This window comes from Panulirus ornatus, chromosome 39 (assembly GCF_036320965.1).
Source record: "Panulirus ornatus isolate Po-2019 chromosome 39, ASM3632096v1, whole genome shotgun sequence".
Classification (NCBI taxonomy): Eukaryota; Metazoa; Arthropoda; class Malacostraca; order Decapoda; family Palinuridae; genus Panulirus; species Panulirus ornatus.
This window is the reverse complement of record NC_092262.1, coordinates 5,794,208-5,816,106: the sequence shown is the minus strand read 5'-3', so window position 1 is coordinate 5,816,106 and position 21,899 is coordinate 5,794,208. Positions and strand designations below refer to the sequence as shown.

At 40.8% G+C, this 21,899-nt stretch overlaps 1 protein-coding gene across 1 annotated transcript in view; it reads left to right on the top strand.

The window, feature by feature from the left end:
* The first annotated feature begins 6,638 nt into the window (after nucleotides 1-6,638).
* The window catches only part of Arl6 (ADP ribosylation factor-like 6), a 32,162-nt gene continuing 16,901 nt past the window's right edge, over nucleotides 6,639-21,899 (top strand). The window contains exons 1-3 of the mRNA XM_071684853.1: nucleotides 6,639-6,694; nucleotides 8,146-8,484; nucleotides 8,704-8,876. Coding sequence (XP_071540954.1) covers nucleotides 8,307-8,484; nucleotides 8,704-8,876 — 351 coding nt within the window. The 5' untranslated portion in view covers nucleotides 6,639-6,694; nucleotides 8,146-8,306. The remainder of the gene's footprint in view (nucleotides 6,695-8,145; nucleotides 8,485-8,703; nucleotides 8,877-21,899) is intronic.

Below are 21,899 nucleotides of genomic sequence, written 5' to 3'. Positions count from 1 at the left end.
CTTTCCGAGATAATGTTCTCGACTTCCACACTTTCTTCAAAGCTCCCAGGATTTTTGCCCCCTGAAATATTACCAGTGAAAAATGTACCTCCAGTAGGAGCCCTACATGTGCCACCTTATTGCTGTCTTTTCAACATTGAATTTCTGAATATATTTCACATTCACATGAAATCATTGTAGTGCGTGAAGCAAATTTTTTGATTAAGGAAGAAAAAAAAGCTCCGGTAGTGTTCTCCATTGTGCTAATCACTTCTCAGTCATTTTTATTGTAAGACTTTGTAATAATTCTTCAGTGAATATGTTTGTGTTATTCACCACCAGTTTTGGTAGCTGTCTGTGTTTGAGATAAGTGTACAGTGTTAAAACTGGTTGAAAAGAACGAAACATCATTTCCAAGTGAAATCAACGTTTTTCTCTGCCTCTTCATTGATCATTATAGGATGACAAAGAAGATATTTCTCAACTTTTTTTTTTTTTTCGCATATCTTAATTTTTAATGTTAATCTGTGATTAATCATGATTCATAGAGGCCATATTTTTTGACGTTTTCTTGTGTATACTATATTGGACTTTTCAAGCCAATTCCCCTATTTGAAGAGTTAAATTTTCCTAAATACACAATTTGTGAACACAAACTTTCACCCCCCCTTCCCCCAAACACACATACACACACAATTTGAGGAAATGTTTACTAATTTCACCCTATATTATGCCAAAACAAGAATTTGCATCTCATTTTTGGTCACCGCACTTGAAGAAGCACTGTGAACTTAGAGAGAAAGCCAAGAGAAGGACGAAAAAGCTGGTACCATAATTAAAAGAATTGAATTACAATGGAGAAATGGCTCTTAGTCCTTAAATGTTCATCCTATTGATATATATATTTACACCCTCAGCAGACTTATAACCCTCATGTATATCTTCCATTTGAGCATCGAGACTCATCATGTATACCTTGTATGCACGTTCCTGAGCGTGTGCGCACGTGTCTACAGAGAGGAACTTTTTATACACGTGTTGGACACCATTTCTTGGAACTTTTTCCTCTGCCATAAACCTTTTTAAACTTTTGTATGCTATTTCTCCCATCCCCCATTTTTTTCTATGCGAAATGGTATAAATTGGCCTTCATAAGCAGACACGTTACAACACACTTAGGTGACAAGGAGGCAAGTTGTTAGAAGCAGTGAAAAGTTTTTATCGAGGATGTAAGGCATGTGTACGTGTAGGAAGAGAGGAAAGTGATTGGTTCTCAGTGAATGTAGGTTTGCGGCAGGGGTGTGTGATGTCTCCATGGTTGTTTAATTTGTTTATGGATGGGGTTGTTAGGGAGGTGAATGCAAGAGTTTTGGAAAGAGGGGCAAGTATGAAGTCTGTTGAGGATGAGAGAGCTTGGGAAGTGAGTCAGTTGTTGTTCGCTGATGATACAGCGCTGGTGGCTGATTCATGTGAGAAACTGCAGAAGCTGGTGACTGAGTTTGGTAAAGTGTGTGAAAGAAGAAAGTTAAGAGTAAATGTGAATAAGAGCAAGGTTATTAGGTACAGTAGGGTTGAGGGTCAAGTCAATTGGGAGGTGAGTTTGAATGGAGAAAAACTGGAGGAAGTGAAGTGTTTTAGATATCTGGGAGTGGATCTGGCAGCGGATGGAACCATGGAAGCGGAAGTGGATCATAGGGTGGGGGAGGGGGCGAAAATTCTGGGAGCCTTGAAGAATGTGTGGAAGTCGAGAACGGAAAGTCGGAAGTCGGAAAGCAAAAATGGGTATGTTTGAAGGAATAGTGGTTCCAACAATGTTGTATGGTTGCGAGGCGTGGGCTATGGATAGAGTTGTGCGCAGGAGGATGGATGTGCTGGAAATGAGATGTTTGAGGACAATGTGTGGTGTGAGGTGGTTTGATCGAGTAAGTAACGTAAGGGTAAGAGAGATGTGTGGAAATTAAAAGAGCGTGGTTGAGAGAGCAGAAGAGGGTGTTTTGAAATGGTTTGGGCACATGGAGAGGATGAGTGAGGAAAGATTGACCAAGAGGATATATGTGTCGGAGGTGGAGGGAACGAGGAGAAGAGGGAGACCAAATTGGAGGTGGAAAGATGGAGTGAAAAAGATATTGTGTGATCGGGGCCTGAACATGCAGGAGGGTGAAAGGAGGGCAAGGAATAGAGTGAATTGGAGCGATGTGGTATACCGAGGTTGACGCGCTGTCAGTGGATTGAATCAAGGCATGTGAAGCGTCTGGGGTAAACCATGGAAAGCTGTGTAGGTATGTATATTTGCGTGTGTGGACGTATGTATATACATGTGTGTGGGGGTGGGTTGGGCCATTTCTTTCGTCTGTTTCCTTGCGCTACCTCGCAAACGCGGGAGACAGCGACAAAGCAAAAAAAAAAGAAATTATATATATATATATATATATATATATATATATATATATATATATATATATATATACATATATATATTTTTTTTTTTTTTTTTTTTTTTTTTTTTTTTTATACTTTGTCGCTGTCTCCCGCGTTTGCGAGGTAGCGCAAGGAAACAGACGAAAGAAATGGCCCAACCCCCCCCCCATACACATGTACATACACACGTCCACACATGCAAATATACACACCTACACAGCTTTCCATGGTTTACCCCAGACGCTTCACATGCCTTGCTTCAATCCACTGACAGCACGTCAACCCCTGTATACCACATGACTCCAATTCACTCTATTTCTTGCCCTCCTTTCACCCTCCTGCATGTTCAGGCCCCGATCACACAAAATCTTTTTCACTCCATCTTTCCACCTCCAATTTGGTCTCCCTCTTCTCCTCGTTCCCTCCACCTCCGACACATATATCCTCTTGGTCAATCTCTCCTCACTCATTCTCTCCATGTGCCCAAACCATTTCAAAACACCCTCTTCTGCTCTCTCAACCACGCTCTTTTTATTTCCACACCTCTCTCTTACCCTTACGTTACTTACTCGATCAAACCACCTCACACCACACATTGTCCTCAAACATCTCATTTCCAGCACATCCATCCTCCTGCGCACATCTCTATCCATAGCCCACGCCTCGCAACCATACAACATTGTTGGAACCACTATTCCCTCAAACATACCCATTTTTGCTTTCCGAGATAATGTTCTCGACTTCCACACATTTTTCAAGGCTCCCAAAATTTTCGCCCCCTCCCCCACCCTATGATCCACTTCCGCTTCCATGGTTCCATCCGCTGACAGATCCACTCCCAGATATCTAAAACACTTCACTTCCTCCAGTTTTTCTCCATTCAAACTCACCTCCCAATTGACTTGACCCTCACCCCTACTGTACCTAATAACCTTGCTCTTATTCACATTTACTCTCAACTTTCTTCTTCCACACACTTTACCAAACTCAGTCACCAGCTTCTGCAGTTTCTCACATGAATCAGCCACCAGCGCTGTATCATCAGCGAACAACAACTGACTCACTTCCCAAGCTCTCTCATCCCCAACAGACTTCATACTTGCCCCTCTTTCCAGGACTCTTGCATTTACCTCCCTTACAACCCCATCCATAAACAAATTAAACAACCATGGAGACATCACACACCCCTGCCGCAAACCTACATTCACTGAGAACCAATCACTTTCCTCTCTTCCTACACGTACACATGCCTTACATCCTCGATAAAAACTTTTCACTGCTTCTAACAACTTTCCTCCCACACCATATATTCTTAATACCTTCCACAGAGCATCTCTATCAACTCTATCATATGCCTTCTCCAGATCCATAAATGCTACATACAAATCCATTTGCTTTTCTAAGTATTTCTCACATACATTCTTCAAAGCAAACACCTGATCCACACATCCTCTACCACTTCTGAAACCGCACTGCTCTTCCCCAATCTGATGCTCTGTACATGCCTTCACCCTCTCAATCAATACCCTCCCATATAATTTACCAGGAATACTCAACAAACTTATACCTCTGTAATTTGAGCACTCACTCTTATCCCCTTTGCCTTTGTACAATGGCACTATGCACGCATTCCGCCAATCCTCAGGCACCTCACCATGAGTCATACATACATTAAATAACCTTACCAACCAGTCAACAATACAGTCACCCCCTTTCTTAATAAATTCCACTGCAATGCCATCCAAACCTGCTGCCTTGCCGGCTTTCATCTTCCGCAAAGCTTTTACTACCTCTTCTCTGTTTACCAAATCATTTTCCCTAACCCTCTCACTTTGCACACCACCTCGACCAAAACACCCTATATCTGCCACTCTGTCATCAGACACATTCAACAAACCTTCAAAATACTCATTCCATCTCCTTCTCACATCACCGCTACTTGTTATCACCTCCCCATTTACGCCCTTCACTGAAGTTCCCATTTGCTCCCTTGTCTTACGCACCCTATTTACCTCCTTCCAGAACATCTTTTTATTCTCCCTAAAATTTAATGATACTCTCTCACCCCAACTCTCATTTGCCCTTTTTTTCACCTCTTGCACCTTTCTCTTGACCTCCTGTCTCTTTCTTTTATACTTCTCCCACTCAAATGCATTTTTTCCCTGCAAAAATCGTCCAAATGCCTCTCTCTTCTCTTTCACTAATACTCTTACTTCTTCATCCCACCACTCACTACCCTTTCTAAACAGCCCACCTCCCACTCTTCTCATGCCACAAGCATCTTTTGCGCAATCCATCACTGATTCCCTAAATACATCCCATTCATCCCCCACTCCCCTTACTTCCATTGTTCTCACCTTTTTCCATTCTGTACACAGTCTCTCCTGGTACTTCCCCACACAGGTCTCCTTCCCAAGCTCACTTACTCTCACCACCTTCTTCACCCCAACATTCACTCCTCTTTTCTGAAAACCCATACTAATCTTCACCTTAGCCTCCACAAGATAATGATCAGACATCCCTCCAGTTGCACCTCTCAGCACATTAACATCCAAAAGTCTCTCTTTCGCACGCCTGTCAATTAACACGTAATCCAATAACGCTCTCTGGCCATCTCTCCTACTTACATAAGTATACTTATGTATATCTCGCTTTTTAAACCAGGTATTCCCAATCATCAGTCCTTTTTCAGCACATAAATCTACAAGCTCTTCACCATTTCCATTTACAACACTGAACACCCCATGCATACCAATTATTCCCTCAACTGCCACATTACTCACCTTCGCATTCAAATCACCCATCACTATAACCCGGTCTCGTGCATCAAAACCGCTAACACACCCATTTAGCTGCTCCCAAAACACTTGCCTCTCATGATCTTTCTTCTCATGCCCAGGTGCATATGCACCAATAATCACCCACCTCTCTCCATCAACTTTCAATTTTACCCATATATATATATATATATATATATATATATATATATATATATATATATATATATTATCCCTGGGGATAGGGTATTAAGAATACTTCCCACGTATTCCCTGCGTGTCGTAGGAGGCGACTAAAAGGGGAGGGAGCGGGGGGCTGGAAATCCTCCCCTCTTTTTTTTTTTTCATTTTCCAAAAGAAGGAACAGAGGGGGCCAGGTGAGGATATTCCAAAAAAGGCCCAGTCCTCTGTTCTTAACGCTACCTCGCTAACGCGGGAAATGGCGAATAGTTTAAAAGAAAGAAAGAAAATATATATACATATATATATATATATATATATATATATATATATATATATATATATATATATATATATATATATATATATAACACGGCAATTGAAATTGAAAGTAATGATGTCAGACTTTAATAAATACGTAAATACTATGTCGTAAAAAGACTAATGTTACATGACAGCAGCAGCAAATTTCCAAGTCGAATCCCAGCCATAACATGGACAAACACCTCATTAATATGAAATGCAGAGAATTGCCTTGAAATTGACGAATTTTCAAGACGTTTACTTTGATATAATTGTCCTGTGATATAAGGTATATCATCTTTATTGGTTTGTTAACTCCTGGAAAGGGTTAATAAGATTATATTCATCTGTGCTTTATTATTCCCAAAGAAATTTCGTAGAAACCATTGATTGATTATGTATGGGTAAAACATAGCAACAATTCAAATAATGATAACAATACTAATATTGATAATAATAATAATAATAATAATAATAATAATAATAATAATAATAATAATAGTAATGATAATAGCAATAGTAATAGTAATAATAATAATGATAATGATAATAATAATGATAATAATAATAATAATAATAATAATAATAATAATAATAATAATAATAATGATAATAATTATAATAATAATAATAATAATAATAATAATAATAATAATAATAATAATAATAATAATAATAGTAATGATAATAGCAATAGTAATAGTAATAATAATAATGATAATGATAATAATAATGATAATAATAATAATAATAATAATAATAATAATAATAATAATAATAATAATAATAATGATAATAATTATAATAATAATAATAATAATAATAATAATAATAATAATAATAATAATAATAATAATAAAAATGATAATTATGAAAATATTGATAAGATTTATCTAATAGTTATATAAGCTAGATTGTATTATCTAGAATGATAATTAGGTATATATATGAATTTAACTTCATGAATGAATGTAGCCACCTGACGTTCCAGCTGTGTTTTTGTTTACATCTGGTGGTGGTAGCAGACAACGCTTCAGGTGACGATATTCTAAGACTCGTCCTTATTTCGCCTCCTATACTTATATTTTTCATAATATATCGTTTCAATATGCATGTGAACGATAAGTATCTATGTCCAAGAGTATATAGAAACTATTCTTTTGTGTTAATTGGTAACGTCGTATTCATGTGACTGATATTCCAAGTTCGCCTGTGTCATTATAGAATACCAACGTATAGGTTACTTAGCAGACTTAGGATGTAATCAATGCTTACTTTGTCATTTATTTGTACCAATAGATAATTTATTAGTAAAAGAATATGTTATTATTATATAGGTAATTTATCATTTATTCGCCCAGCATGGAAACCAGTTTTGGGAAATGGCTGCTTATGTATTGATTGCTTGATACAGTTTGTTGTGATCACAGAAATACCAGAGAAACAACATTTTTGGAACATTATATTTTACTGAACGATTGATAAGGCGACAGTGGTATAATCTCGAAAACAAGGGGTCAATTAAAGTAAAAGTAAGTAAATATATTTGAAATGTATCAATAAAACATATGAACCAATTACCCAACTACTTTAGAACTGTATACAGTGGGGTAAACTAGGATCATCCAACCGTTAGAGACTATATTTGGTGGGATGAATTAGGATTACCAGACTACCAGGAACTAGAGACAGTACAGCTGCTAAGACTTTATCCTCCTGCTGGAGAATAGGATGATATGATTTTTCGGAGAAGTTCATAGCACAGTAGAGAACTCATCTGTCTGTCCATTGCTGTCTTTACCTTTCACTCCACCCTAACTTATATATGGGAGTGGGGGGGGGGGGGGTAGATCAAGTGTGTGCAGCTACTCAGTTGATATATGCGTATGCTTACCATGCTGTACGTGCATTAAGTTAAATCATCATTATACGAGATGTCCTCTTATGAAAGCTCTTCCCTCAGCTAACTGTTTTAGATGATTATAGACAATATGTACCTTATCAACACCGGAGCATCGCTCTTTTCAATAATTCACTGAACAAACAAAAGCTGTCGTCCACCAGTTGGTGACCGGTAAATTGACAAGTGTCTGAGATTTGTTTAAACAATAATAGATATTCAGGATTATGTCATTGAGATTTTATCTATTGAGTGCTTGAGGGTTTATATTGAATGGCATATGATGGAGAATCTTGTTGTCTTGTGGGATACTTAACTAATTGCTGAAGAAATTACACTAATTTCAAATCTTGTAACATAGTAATTATGACCATAACCACTGTATCCATCCAGGATATCTTATGCAACACTCATTACTTTCAGAGGATGTAATGGTGTTAGTAATTCCATTCCGGGCATATTATTCATATGTTTAGTTTAGATAGATTCGTTGTCCTTTTTTCATTTTATATGATTTATTTTCCTGGTGGGTGATGTTAGTGACGATGTAATTAAACTCATTCCTTGTTGATTTCTTCTTTCTTTTAGCAAGATGAAAATGAAAGGCTTCCACTAACAAGAAAGATTTTGTTGTTCATGTGAAGTGGATTTACCAGTTAGTGAAGAGAATTTCCATTGAATCAGCATCTACAAGAACAACCCAACAAATACGGGCTCGGTGCACAAATACCTTCGTGATCTACTCCACAATGGGAATGTTTGAGAAGTTGGCCTTTGCTTTGGGAATAAAGAAGAGAGAAGCAAGTGTTTTGGTCATTGGCCTTGATAACTCTGGCAAGTCCACAATGCTCAATCATTTCAAGTCTGATGACCAAAAGACTAATGAAATTGTCCCTACAGTGGGCTTTAATGTGGAGAAGTTTAAAAGTAAGGTTAAATGAGTATCTTGATATTGTTTAATGATAAGAAATATATAAATTTTAACAAAAAGCTTGAATTAGTGACAACAGATTCATAATTTAGCAACGGCAGTAATGTGTGTAAATTCATTGAATGCACATTGCATGCCTGACTTTACCTCTACTGTGTCCTTATATTATGAATTCTTTAAGGTAGAGTTAGTATCATGATGTACTTCTTTTTCAGCAAAAAGTGTGGGTTTCACGGCATTTGACATGTCAGGTCAGGGTCGATACCGAAGCCTGTGGGAGCATTACTACCATGACTGTCAAGGTGTGATTTTTGTTGTAGATTCTAGTGACAAGCTGCGGCTAGTTGTAGCAAAAGATGAGCTGGACATGTTGCTGCAGCATCCAGAGGTATCAGTAACTGTTTTTGCTATTAATTGGAAGTAGAGTGTATAGAAAGAAAATTCAAGTTATTGATTGCAAGTAGTCGTAGAAGATTCTTTTATTGTGTTTTTGTGTTTATGTTTTTATTTCTTTGTTGCTTCTTATCCTCAAGTTTTGTTTTGCTTAATATTCAAATGCATCAGACCAGGTTAATGTCAGTTACAGTAGAAGAAACAAAGATGTAGATTACCTGCTATCTGTCACTCGTAGAAAGCATTATCAAAGATTTCAGGTTGATTTTTAAGGTAAAGAAAACTGTCATTATATTTTCCAATTTTAAAACAAAAAGTCTTTTGGCCTGGAAAATACACTTGTGTGCTTTCCCGGCATTTTTACCATTTTTCAAAAACTGAAATCTCACATTAGTTTATACTCTCATGCTGATTAAAATTCTAGGGTCCAGATGTTTTGGGGCTACTAGTTTCTGTCATTAAGCTTTGATATATTTCATATAGATAGGCCTTTGATTATGCTATATTACATTATTGAAAAAAAGAAGTCTGAAAAATACCTGAACCTGCATTTTTTGCCATTTTCTTCCAAAAATAAGATTTTTTTAAAATTTCAATTAAAAGATCAGTATAGGTCATATTTCTTATGCTAGAAAAGACTCTCATTTTGAAATATTCCTTGGAACCATGAATGTCTGTAATTTAGCTAAGAGATAATTTAATTTTTAATATTTCAATCATTTGCTACCTGTTGGCTTAAGGAAGCATTATGGAATATTTTTGGTTGATGTTTACCATAAACAAGCTTTACATTATTTTATATTTGAAATTCAAAGCAACTGTTTTTTTTTTTGGTCTTTAAAGTTTTCTGCATTTCTGACAATTTTTCATCATATATTGAACCAGGGCGTGTGAAGCGTCTGGGGTAAACCATGGAAAGGTGTGTGGGGCCTGGATGTGGAAAGGAGCTGTGGTTTCAGTGCATTATGCATGACGGCTAGAGACTGAGTGTGAACGAATGTGGCCTTTGTTGTCATTTCCTAGCGCTACCTTGCACGCATGTGGGGGGAGGGGGTGTTATTTCATGTGTGGCGGGGTGATGATGGGAATGAATAAAGGCAAACAGTATGAATTATGTACATGTGTATATATATATATGTCTGTGTGTGTTTTTTCTTTTTTTTAATTTTCCTAAAGAAGGAACAGAGAAGGTGAAGATATTCCCTCAAAGGCCCAGTCCTCTGTTCTTAACGCAACCTCGCTAATGCGGGAAAGGGCGAATAGTATGAAAGAAAAAAGAAAGATATATATATATATATATATATTAGGGAGAATAAAAAGATGTTCTGGAAGGAGGTAAATAAAGTGCGTAAGACAAGGGAGCAAATGGGAACTTCAGTGAAGGGCGCAAATGGGGAGGTGATAACAAGTAGTGGTGATGTGAGGAGATGGAGTGAGTATTTTGAAGGTTTGTTGAATGTGTTTGATGATAGAGTGGCAGATATAGGGTGTTTTGGTCGAGGTGGTGTGCAAAGTGAGAGGGTTAGGGAAAATGATTTGGTAAACAGAGAAGAGGTAGTAAAAGCTTTGCGGAAGATGAAAGCCGGCAAGGCAGCAGGTTTGGATGGTATTGCAGTGGAATTTATTAAAAAAGGGGGTGACTGTATTATTGACTGGTTGGTAAGGTTATTTAATGTATGTATGACTCATGGTGAGGTGCCTGAGGATTGGCGGAATGTGTGCATAGTGCCATTGTACAAAGGCAAAGGGGATAAGAGTGAGTGCTCAAATTACAGAGGTATAACTTTGAGTATTCCTGGTAAATTATATGGGAGGGTATTGATTGAGAGGGTGAAGGCATGTACAGAGCATCAGATTGGGGAAGAGCAGTGTGGTTTCAGAAGTGGTAGAGGATGTGTTGATCAGGTGTTTGCTTTGAAGAATGTATGTGAGAAATACTTAGAAAAGCAAATGGATTTGTATGTAGCATTTATGGATCTGGAGAAGGCATATGATAGAGTTGATAGAGGTGCTCTGTGGAAGGTATTAAGAATATATGGTGTGGGAGGCAAGTTGTTAGAAGCAGTGAAAAGTTTTTATCGAGGATGTAAGGCATGTGTACGTGTAGGAAGAGAGGAAAGTGATTGGTTCTCAGTGAATGTAGGTTAGCGGCAGGGGTGTGTGATGTCTCCATGGTTGTTTAATTTGTTTATGGATGGGGTTGTTAGGGAGGTAAATGCAAGAGTTTTGGAAAGAGGGGCAAGTATGAAGTCTGTTGGGGATGAGAGAGCTTGGGAAGTGAGTCAGTAGTTGTTCGTTGATGATACAGCGCTGGTGGCTGATTCATGTGAGAAACTGCAGAAGCTGGTGACTGAGTTTGGTAAAGTGTGTGAAAGAAGAAAGTTAAGAGTAAATGTGAATAAGAGCAAGGTTATTAGGTACAGTAGGGTTGAGGGTCAAGTCAATTGGGAGGTAAGTTTGAATGGAGAAAAACTGGAGGAATTAAAGTGTTTTAGATATCTGGGAGTGGATCTGGCAGCGGATGGAACCATGGAAGCAGAAGTAGATCATAGGGTGGGGGAGGGGGCGAAAATCCTGGGAGCCTTGAAGAATGTGTGGAAGTCGAGAACATTATCTCGGAAAGCAAAAATGGGTATGTTTGAAGGAATAGTGGTTCCAACAATGTTGTATGGTTGCGAGGCGTGGGCTATGGATAGAGTTGTGCGCAGGAGGATGGATGTGCTGGAAATGAGATGTTTGAGGACAATGTGTGGTGTGAGGTGTTTGATCGAGTAAGTAATGTAAGGGTAAGAGAGATGTGTGGAAATAAAAAGAGCGTGGTTGAGAGAGCAGAAGAGGGTGTTTTGAAATGGTTTGGGCACATGGAGAGAATGAGTGAGGAAAGATTGACCAAGAGGATATATGTGTCGGAGGTGTGGGAGACCAAATTGGAGGTAGAAAGTTGGAGTGAAAAAGATTTTGTGATCGGGGCCTGAACATGCAGGAGGGTGAAAGGCGGGCAAGGAATAGAGTGAATTGGATCGATGTGGTATACCGGGGTTGACTGTGCTGTCAGTGGATTGAATCAGGGCATGTGAAGCGTCTGGGGTGAACCATGGAAAGCTGTGTAGGTATGTATATTTGCGTGTGTGGACGTATGTATATACATGTGTATGGGGGTGGGTTGGGCCATTTCTTTCGTCTGTTTCCTTGCGCTACCTCGCAAACGCGGGAGACAGCGACAAAGCAAAAAAAAATATATATATATATATATATATATATATATATATATATGGAAGCGGAAGTGGATCATAGGGTGGGGGAGGGGGCGAAAATTCTGGGGGCCTTGAAGAATGTGTGGAAGTCGAGAACATTATCTCGGAAAGCAAAAATGGGTATGTTTGAAGGAATAGTGGTTCCAACAATGTTGTATGGTTGCGAAGCGTGGGCTATGGATAGAGTTGTGCGCAGGAGGATGGATGTGCTGGAAATGAGATGTTTGAGGACAATGTGTGGTGTGAGGTGGTTTGATCGAGTGAGTAACGTAAGGGTAAGAGAGATGTGTGGAAATAAAAAGAGCGTGGTTGAGAGAGCAGAAGAGGGTGTTTTGAAGTGGTTTGGGCACATGGAGAGGATGAGTGAGGAAAGATTGGCCAAGAGGATATATGTGTCGGAGGTGGAGGGAACAAGGAGAAGAGGGAGACCAAATTGGAGGTGGAAAGATGGAGTGAAAAAGATGTTGTGTGATCGGGGCCTGAACATGCAGGAGAGTGAAAGGAGGGCAAGGAATAGAGTGAATTGGAGCGATGTGGTATACCGGGGTTGACGTGCTGTCAGTGGATTGAATCAAGGCATGTGAAGCGTCTGGGGTAAACCATGGAAAGCTGTGTAGGTATGTATATTTGCGTGTGTGGACGTATGTATATACATGTGTATGGGGGGGGTTGGGCCATTTCTTGCGTCTGTTTCCTTGCGCTACCTCGCAAACGCGGGAGACAGCGACAAAGTATAAGAAAAAAAAAAATATATATATATAAGGGCAAATGAGAGTTGGGGTGAGAGAGTATCATTAAATTTTAGGGAGAATAAAAAGATGTTCTGGAAGGAGGTAAATAAAGTGCGTAAGACAAGGGAGCAAATGGGAACTTCAGTGAAGGGCGCAAATGGGGAGGTGATAACAAGTAGTGGTGATGTGAGGAGATGGAGTGAGTATTTTGAAGGTTTGTTGAATGTGTTTGATGATAGAGTGGCAGATATAGGGTGTTTTGGTCGAGGTGGTGTGCAAAGTGAGAGGGTTAGGGAAAATGATTTGGTAAACAGAGAAGAGGTAGTAAAAGCTTTGCGGAAGATGAAAGCCGGCAAGGCAGCAGGTTTGGATGGTATTGCAGTGGAATTTATTAAAAAAGGGGGTGACTGTATTATTGACTGGTTGGTAAGGTTATTTAATGTATGTATGACTCATGGTGAGGTGCCTGAGGATTGGCGGAATGTGTGCATAGTGCCATTGTACAAAGGCAAAGGGATAAGAGTGAGTGCTCAACTTACAGAGGTATAACTTTGAGTATTCCTGGTAAATTATATGGGAGGGTATTGATTGAGAGGGTGAAGGCATGTACAGAGCATCAGATTGGGGAAGAGCAGTGTGGTTTCAGAAGTGGTAGAGGATGTGTTGATCAGGTGTTTGCTTTGAAGAATGTATGTGAGAAATACTTAGAAAAGCAAATGGATTTGTATGTAGCATTTATGGATCTGGAGAAGGCATATGATAGAGTTGATAGAGATGCTCTGTGGAAGGTATTAAGAATATATGGTGTGGGAGGCAAGTTGTTAGAAGCAGTGAAAAGTTTTTATCGAGGATGTAAGGCATGTGTACGTGTAGGAAGAGAGGAAAGTGATTGGTTCTCAGTGAATGTAGGTTAGCGGCAGGGGTGTGTGATGTCTCCATTGTTGTTTAATTTGTTTATGGATGGGGTTGTTAGGGAGGTGAATGCAAGAGTTTTGGAAAGAGGGGCAAGTATGAAGTCTGTTGGGGATGAGAGAGCTTGGGAAGTGAGTCAGTAGTTGTTCGCTGATGATACAGCGCTAGGTGGCTGATTCATGTGAGAAACTGCAGAAGCTGGTGACTGAGTTTGGTAAAGTGTGTGAAAGAAGAAAGTTAAGAGTAAATGTGAATAAGAGCAAGGTTATTAGGTACAGTAGGGTTGAGGGTCAAGTCAATTGGGAGGTAAGTTTGAATGGAGAAAAACTGGAGGAATTAAAGTGTTTTAGATATCTGGGAGTGGATCTGGCAGCGGATGGAACCATGGAAGCAGAAGTAGATCATAGGGTGGGGGAGGGGGCGAAAATCCTGGGAGCCTTGAAGAATGTGTGGAAGTCGAGAACATTATCTCGGAAAGCAAAAATGGGTATGTTTGAAGGAATAGTGGTTCCAACAATGTTGTATGGTTGCGAGGCGTGGGCTATGGATAGAGTTGTGCGCAGGAGGATGGATGTGCTGGAAATGAGATGTTTGAGGACAATGTGTGGTGTGTGTTGTTTCGATCGAGTAAGTAACGTAAGGGTAAGAGAGATGTGTGGAAATAAAAAGAGCGTGGTTGAGAGAGCAGAAGAGGGTGTTTTGAAATGGTTTGGGCACATGGAGAGAATGAGTGAGGAAAGATTGACCAAGAGGATATATGTGTCGGAGGTGTGGGAGACCAAATTGGAGGTAGAAAGTTGGAGTGAAAAAGATTTTGTGATCGGGGCCTGAACATGCAGGAGGGTGAAAGGCGGGCAAGGAATAGAGTGAATTGGATCGATGTGGTATACCGGGGTTGATGTGCTGTCAGTGGATTGAATCAGGGCATGTGAAGCGTCTGGGGTGAACCATGGAAAGCTGTGTAGGTATGTATATTTGCGTGTGTGGACGTATGTATATACATGTGTATGGGGGTGGGTTGGGCCATTTCTTTCGTCTGTTTCCTTGCGCTACCTCGCAAACGCGGGAGACAGCGACAAAGCAAAAAAAAAATATATATATATATATATATATATATATATATATATATATATATATATATATATATATATATATATATATATGGAAGCGGAAGTGGATCATAGGGTGGGGGAGGGGGCGAAAATTCTGGGGGCCTTGAAGAATGTGTGGAAGTCGAGAACATTATCTCGGAAAGCAAAAATGGGTATGTTTGAAGGAATAGTGGTTCCAACAATGTTGTATGGTTGCGAAGCGTGGGCTATGGATAGAGTTGTGCGCAGGAGGATGGATGTGCTGGAAATGAGATGTTTGAGGACAATGTGTGGTGTGAGGTGGTTTGATCGAGTGAGTAACGTAAGGGTAAGAGAGATGTGTGGAAATAAAAAGAGCGTGGTTGAGAGAGCAGAAGAGGGTGTTTTGAAGTGGTTTGGGCACATGGAGAGGATGAGTGAGGAAAGATTGGCCAAGAGTATATATGTGTCGGAGGTGGAGGGAACAAGGAGAAGAGGGAGACCAAATTGGAGGTGGAAAGATGGAGTGAAAAAGATGTTGTGTGATCGGGGCCTGAACATGCAGGAGAGTGAAAGGAGGGCAAGGAATAGAGTGAATTGGAGCGATGTGGTATACCGGGGTTGACGTGCTGTCAGTGGATTGAATCAAGGCATGTGAAGCGTCTGGGGTAAACCATGGAAAGCTGTGTAGGTATGTATATTTGCGTGTGTGGACGTATGTATATACATGTGTATGGGGGGGGTTGGGCCATTTCTTGCGTCTGTTTCCTTGCGCTACCTCGCAAACGCGGGAGACAGCGACAAAGTATAAGAAAAAAAAAAATATATATATATAAGGGCAAATGAGAGTTTGGGTGAGAGAGTATCATTAAATTTTAGGGAGAATAAAAAGATGTTCTGGAAGGAGGTAAATAAAGTGCGTAAGACAAGGGAGCAAATGGGAACTTCAGTGAAGGGCGCAAATGGGGAGGTGATAACAAGTAGTGGTGATGTGAGAAGGAGATGGAGTGAGTATTTTGAAGGTTTGTTGAATGTGTTTGATGATAGAGTGGCAGATATAGGATGTTTTGGTCGAGGTGGTGTGCAAAGTGAGAGGGTTAGGGAAAATGATTTGGTAAACAGAGAAGAGGTAGTAAAAGCTTTGCGGAAGATGAAAGCCGGCAAGGCAGCAGGTTTGGATGGTATTGCAGTGGAATTTATTAAAAAAGGGGGTGACTGTATTGTTGAATGGTTGGTAAGGTTATTTAATGTATGTATGACTCATGGTGAGGTGCCTGAGGATTGGTGGAATGCGTGCATAGTGCCATTGTACAAAGGCAAAAGGGATAAGAGTGAGTGCTCAACTTACAGAGGTATAAGTTTGTTGAGTATTCCTGGTAAATTATATGGGAGGGTATTGATTGAGAGGGTGAAGGCATGTACAGAGCATCAGATTGGGGAAGAACAGTGTGGTTTCAGAAGTGGTAGAGGATGTGTGGATCAGGTGTTTGCTTTGAAGAATGTATGTGAGAAATACTTAGAAAAGCAAATGGATTTGTATGTAGCATTTATGGATCTGGAGAAGGCATATGATAGAGTTGATAGAGATGCTCTGTGGAAGGTATTAAGAATATATGGTGTGGGAGGCAAGTTGTTAGAAGCAGTGAAAAGTTTTTATCGAGGATGTAAGGCATGTGTACGTGTAGGAAGAGAGGAAAGTGATTGGTTCTCAGTGAATGTAGGTTTGCGGCAGGGGTGTGTGATGTCTCCATTGTTGTTTAATTTGTTTATGGATAGGGTTGTTAGGGAGGTGAATGCAAGAGTCTTGGAAAGAGGGGCAAGTATGAAGTCTGTTGGGGATGAGAGAGCTTGGGAAGTGAGTCAGTTGTTGTTCGCTGATGATACAGCGCTAGTGGCTGATTCATGTGAGAAACTGCAGAAGCTGGTGACTGAGTTTGGTAAAGTGTGTGAAAGAAGAAAGTTAAGAGTAAATGTGAATAAGAGCAAGGTTATTAGGTACAGTAGGGTTGAGGGTCAAGTCAATTGGGAGGTAAGTTTGAATGGAGAAAAACTGGAGGAAGTAAAGTGTTTTAGATATCTGGGAGTGGATCTGGCAGCGGATGGAACCATGGAAGCGGAAGTGGATCATAGAGTGGGGTAGGGGGCGAAAATTCTGGGAGCCTTGAAGAATGTGTGGAAGTCGAGAACATTATCTCGGAAAGCAAAAATGGGTATGTTTGAAGGAATAGTGGTTCCAACAATGTTGTATGGTTGCGAGGCGTGGGCTGTGGATAGAGTTGTGCGCAGGAGGATGGATGTGCTGGAAATGAGATGTTTGAGGACAATGTGTGGTGTGAGGTGGTTCGATCGAGTAAGTAACGTAAGGGTAAGAGAGATGTGTGGAAATAAAAAGAGCGTGGTTGAGAGAGCAGAAGAGGGTGTTTTGAAATGGTTTGGGCACATGGAGAGAATGAGTGAGGAAAGATTGACCAAGAGGATATATGTGTCAGAGGTGGAGGGAACGAGGAGAAGAGGGAGACCAAATTGGAGGTGGAAAGATGGAGTGAAAAAGATTTTGTGTGATCGGGGCCTGAACATGCAGGAGGGTGAAAGGAGGGAAGGAATAGAGTGAATTGGAGCGATGTGGTATACCGGGGTTGACGTGCTGTCAGTGGAGTGAATCAAGGCATGTGAAGCGTCTGGGGTAAACCATGGAAAGCTGTGTAGGTATGTATATTTGCGTGTGTGGACGTATGTATATACATGTGTATGGGGGTGGGTTGGGCCATTTCTTTCGTCTGTTTCCTTGCACTACCTCGCAAATGCGGGAGACAGCGACAAAGCAAAAAAAAAAAAAAGATATATATATATATATATATATATATATATATATATATATATATATATATATATATATATATATATATTTTTTTTTTTTTTTTTTTTTTTACCTCGTCGCTGTCTCCCGCGGTTGCGAGGTAGCGCAAGGAAACAGACGAAAGAAATGGCCCAACCCCCCCCATACACATGTACATACACACGTCCACACACGCAAATATACATACCTACACAGCTTTCCATGGTTTACCCCGGACGCTTCACATGCCTTGATTCAATCCACTGACAGCACGTCAACCCCTGTATAACACATCGCTCCAATTCACTCTATTCCTTGCCCTCCTTTCACCCTCCTGCATGTTCAGGCCCCGATCACACAAAATCCTTTTCACTCCATCTTTCCACCTCCAATTTGGTCTCCCTCTTCTCCTCGTTCCCTCCACCTCCGACACATATATCCTCTTGGTCAATCTTTCCTCACTCATTCTCTCCATGTGCCCAAACCATTTCAAAACACCCTCTTCTGCTCTCTCAACCACGCTCTTTTTATTTCCACACATCTCTCTTACCCTTACGTTACTTACTCGATCAAACCACCTCACACCACACATTGTCCTCAAACATCTCATTTCCAGCACATCCATCCTCCTGCGCACAACTCTATCCATAGCCCACGCCTCGCAACCATACAACATTGTTGGAACCACTATTCCTTCAAACATACCCATTTTTGCTTTCCGAGATAATGTTCTCGACTTCCACACATTTTTCAAGGCTCCCAAAATTTTCGCCCCCTCCCCCACCCTATGATCCACTTCTGCTTCCATGGTTCCATCCGCTGACAGATCCACTCCCAGATATCTAAAACACTTCACTTCCTCCAGTTTTTCTCCATTCAAACTCACCTCCCAATTGACTTGACCCTCAACCCTACTGTACCTAATAACCTTGCTCTTATTCACTTTTACTCTTAACTTTCTTCTTCCACACACTTTACCAAACTCCGTCACCAGCTTCTGCAGTTTCTCACATGAATCCGCCACCAGCGCTGTATCATCAGCGAACAACAACTGACTCACTTCCCAAGCTCTCTCATCCCCAACAGACTTCATACTTGCCCCTCTTTCCAAGACTCTTGCATTTACCTCCCTAACAACCCCATCCATAAACAAATTAAACAACCATGGAGACATCACACACCCCTGCCGCAAACCTACATTCACTGAGAACCAATCACTTTCCTCTCTTCCTACACGTACACATGCCTTACATCCTCGATGAAAAACTTTTCACTGCTTCTAACAACTTGCCTCCCACACCATATATTCTTAATACCTTCCACAGAGCATCTCTATCAACTCTATCATATGCCTTCTCCAGATCCATAAATGCTACATACAAATCCATTTGCTTTTCTAAGTATTTCTCACATACATTCTTCAAAGCAAACACCTGATCCACACATCCTCTACCACTTCTGAAACCACACTGCTCTTCCCCAATCTGATGCTCTGTACATGCCTTCACCCTCTCAATCAATACCCTCCCATATAATTTACCAGGAATACTTAACAAACTTATACCTCTGTAATTTGAGCACTCACTCTTATCCCCTTTGCCTTTGTACAATGGCACTATGCACGCATTCCGCCAATCCTCAGGCACCTCACCATGAGTCATACATACATTAAATAACCTTACCAACCAGTCAACAATACAGTCACCCCCTTTTTTAATAAATTCCACTGCAATACCATCCAAACCTGCTGCCTTGCCGGCTTTCATCTTCCGCAAAGCTTTTACTACCTCTTCTCTGTTTACCAAATCATTTTCCCTAACCCTCTCACTTTGCACACCACCTCGACCAAAACACCCTATATCTGCCACTCTGTCATCAGACACATTCAACAAACCTTCAAAATACTCACTCCATCTCCTTCTCACATCACCACTACTTGTTATCACCTCCCCATTTGCGCCCTTCACCGAAGTTCTCATTTGCTCCCTTGTCTTACGCACTTTATTTACCTCCTTCCAGAACATCTTTTTATTCTCCCTAAAATTTAATGATACTCTCTCACACCAACTCTCATTTGCCCTTTTTTTCACCTCTTGCACCTTTGTCTTGACCTCCTGTCTCTTTCTTTTATACATCTCCCTCTCAATTGCATTTTTTCCCTGCAAAAATCGTCCAAATGCCTCTCTCTTCTCTTTCACTAGTACTCTTGCTTCTTCATCCCACCACTCACTACCCTTTCTAATCAACCCACCTCCCACTCTTCTCATGCCACAAGCATCTTTTGCGCAATCCATCACTGATTCCCTAAATACATCCCATTCCTCCCCCACTCCCTTACTTCCATTGTTCTCACCTTTTTCCATTCTGTACTCAGTCTCTCCTGGTACTTCCTCACACAGGTCTCCTTCCCAAGCTCACTTACTCTCACCACCCTCTTCACCCCAACATTCACTCTTCTTTTCTGAAAACCCATACAAATCTTCACCTTTGCCTCCACAAGATAATGATCAGACATCCCTCCAGTTGCACCTCTCAGCACATTAACATCCAAAAGTCTCTCTTTCGCACGCCTGTCAATTAACACGTAATCCAATAACGCTCTCTTGCCATCTCTCCTACTTACATAAGTATACTTATGTATATCTCGCTTTTTAAACCAGGTATTCCCAATCATCAGTCCTTTTTCAGCACATAAATCTACAAGCTCTTCACCATTTCCATTTACAACACTGAACACCCCATGTATACCAATTATTCCCTCAACTGCCACATTACTCACCTTTGCATTCAAATCACCCATCACTATAACCCGGTCTCGTGCATCAAAACCACTAACACACTCATTCAGCTGCTCCCAAAACACTTGCCTCTCATGATCTTTCTTCTCATGCCCAGGTGCATATGCACCAATAATCACCCACCTCTCTCCATCAGCTTTCAGTTTTACCCATATTAATCGAGAATTAACTTTCTTACATTCTATCACATACTCCCACAACTCCTGTTTCAGGAGTATTGCTACTCCTTCCCTTGCTCTTGTCCTCTCACTAACCCCTGACTTTACTCCCCAGACATTCCCAAACCACTCTTCCCCTTTACCCTTGAGCTTCGTTTCACTCAGAGCCAAAACATCCAGGTTCCTTTCCTCAAACATACTACCTATCTCTCCTTTTTTCACATCTTGGTTACATCCACACACATTTAGGCACCCCACTCTGAGCCTTCGAGGAGGATGAGCACTCCCCGCATGACTCCTTCTTCTGTTTCCCATTTTAGAAAGTTAATACAAGGAGGGGAGGATTTCTGGCCCCCCGCTCCCGTGTACGTGTAGGAAGAGAGGAAAGTGATTGGTTCTCAGTGAATGTAGGTTTGCGGCAGGGGTGTGTGATGTCTCCATGGTTGTTTAATTTGTTTATGGATGGGGTTGTTAGGGAGGTAAATGCAAGAGTTTTGGAAAGAGGGGCAAGTATGAAGTCTGTTGGGGATGAGAGAGCTTGGGAAGTGAGTCAGTTGTTGTTCGCTGATGATACAGCGCTGGTGGCTGATTCATGTGAGAAACTGCAGAAGCTGGTGACTGAGTTTGGTGAAGTGTGTGGAAGAAGAAAGTTAAGAGTAAATGTGAATAAGAGCAAGGTTATTAGGTACAGTAGGGTTGAGGGTCGAGTCAATTGGGAGGTGAGTTTGAATGGAGAAAAACTGGAGGAAGTGAAGTGTTTTAGATATCTGGGAGTGGATCTGGCAGCGGATGGAACCATGGAAGCAGAAGTGGATCATTGGGTGGGGGAGGGGGCGAAAATTCTGGGGGCCTTGAAGAATGTGTGGAAGTCGAGAACATTATCTCGGAAAGCAAAAATGGGTATGTTTGAAGGAATAGTGGTTCCAACAATGTTGTATGGTTGTGAGGCGTGGGCTATGGATAGAGTTGTGTGCAGGAGGATGGATGTGCTGGAAATGAGATGTTTGAGGACAATGTGTGGTGTGAGGTGGTTTGATCGAGTGAGTAACGTAAGGGTAAGAGAGATGTGTGGAAATAAAAAGAGCGTGGTTGAGAGAGCAGAAGAGGGTGTTTTGAAGTGGTTTGGGCACATGGAGAGAATGAGTGAGGAAAGATTGACCAAGAGGATATATGTGTCGGAGGTGGAGGGAACGAGGAGAAGAGGGAGACCAAATTGGAGGTGGAAAGATGGAGTGAAAAAGATTTTGTGTGATCGGGGC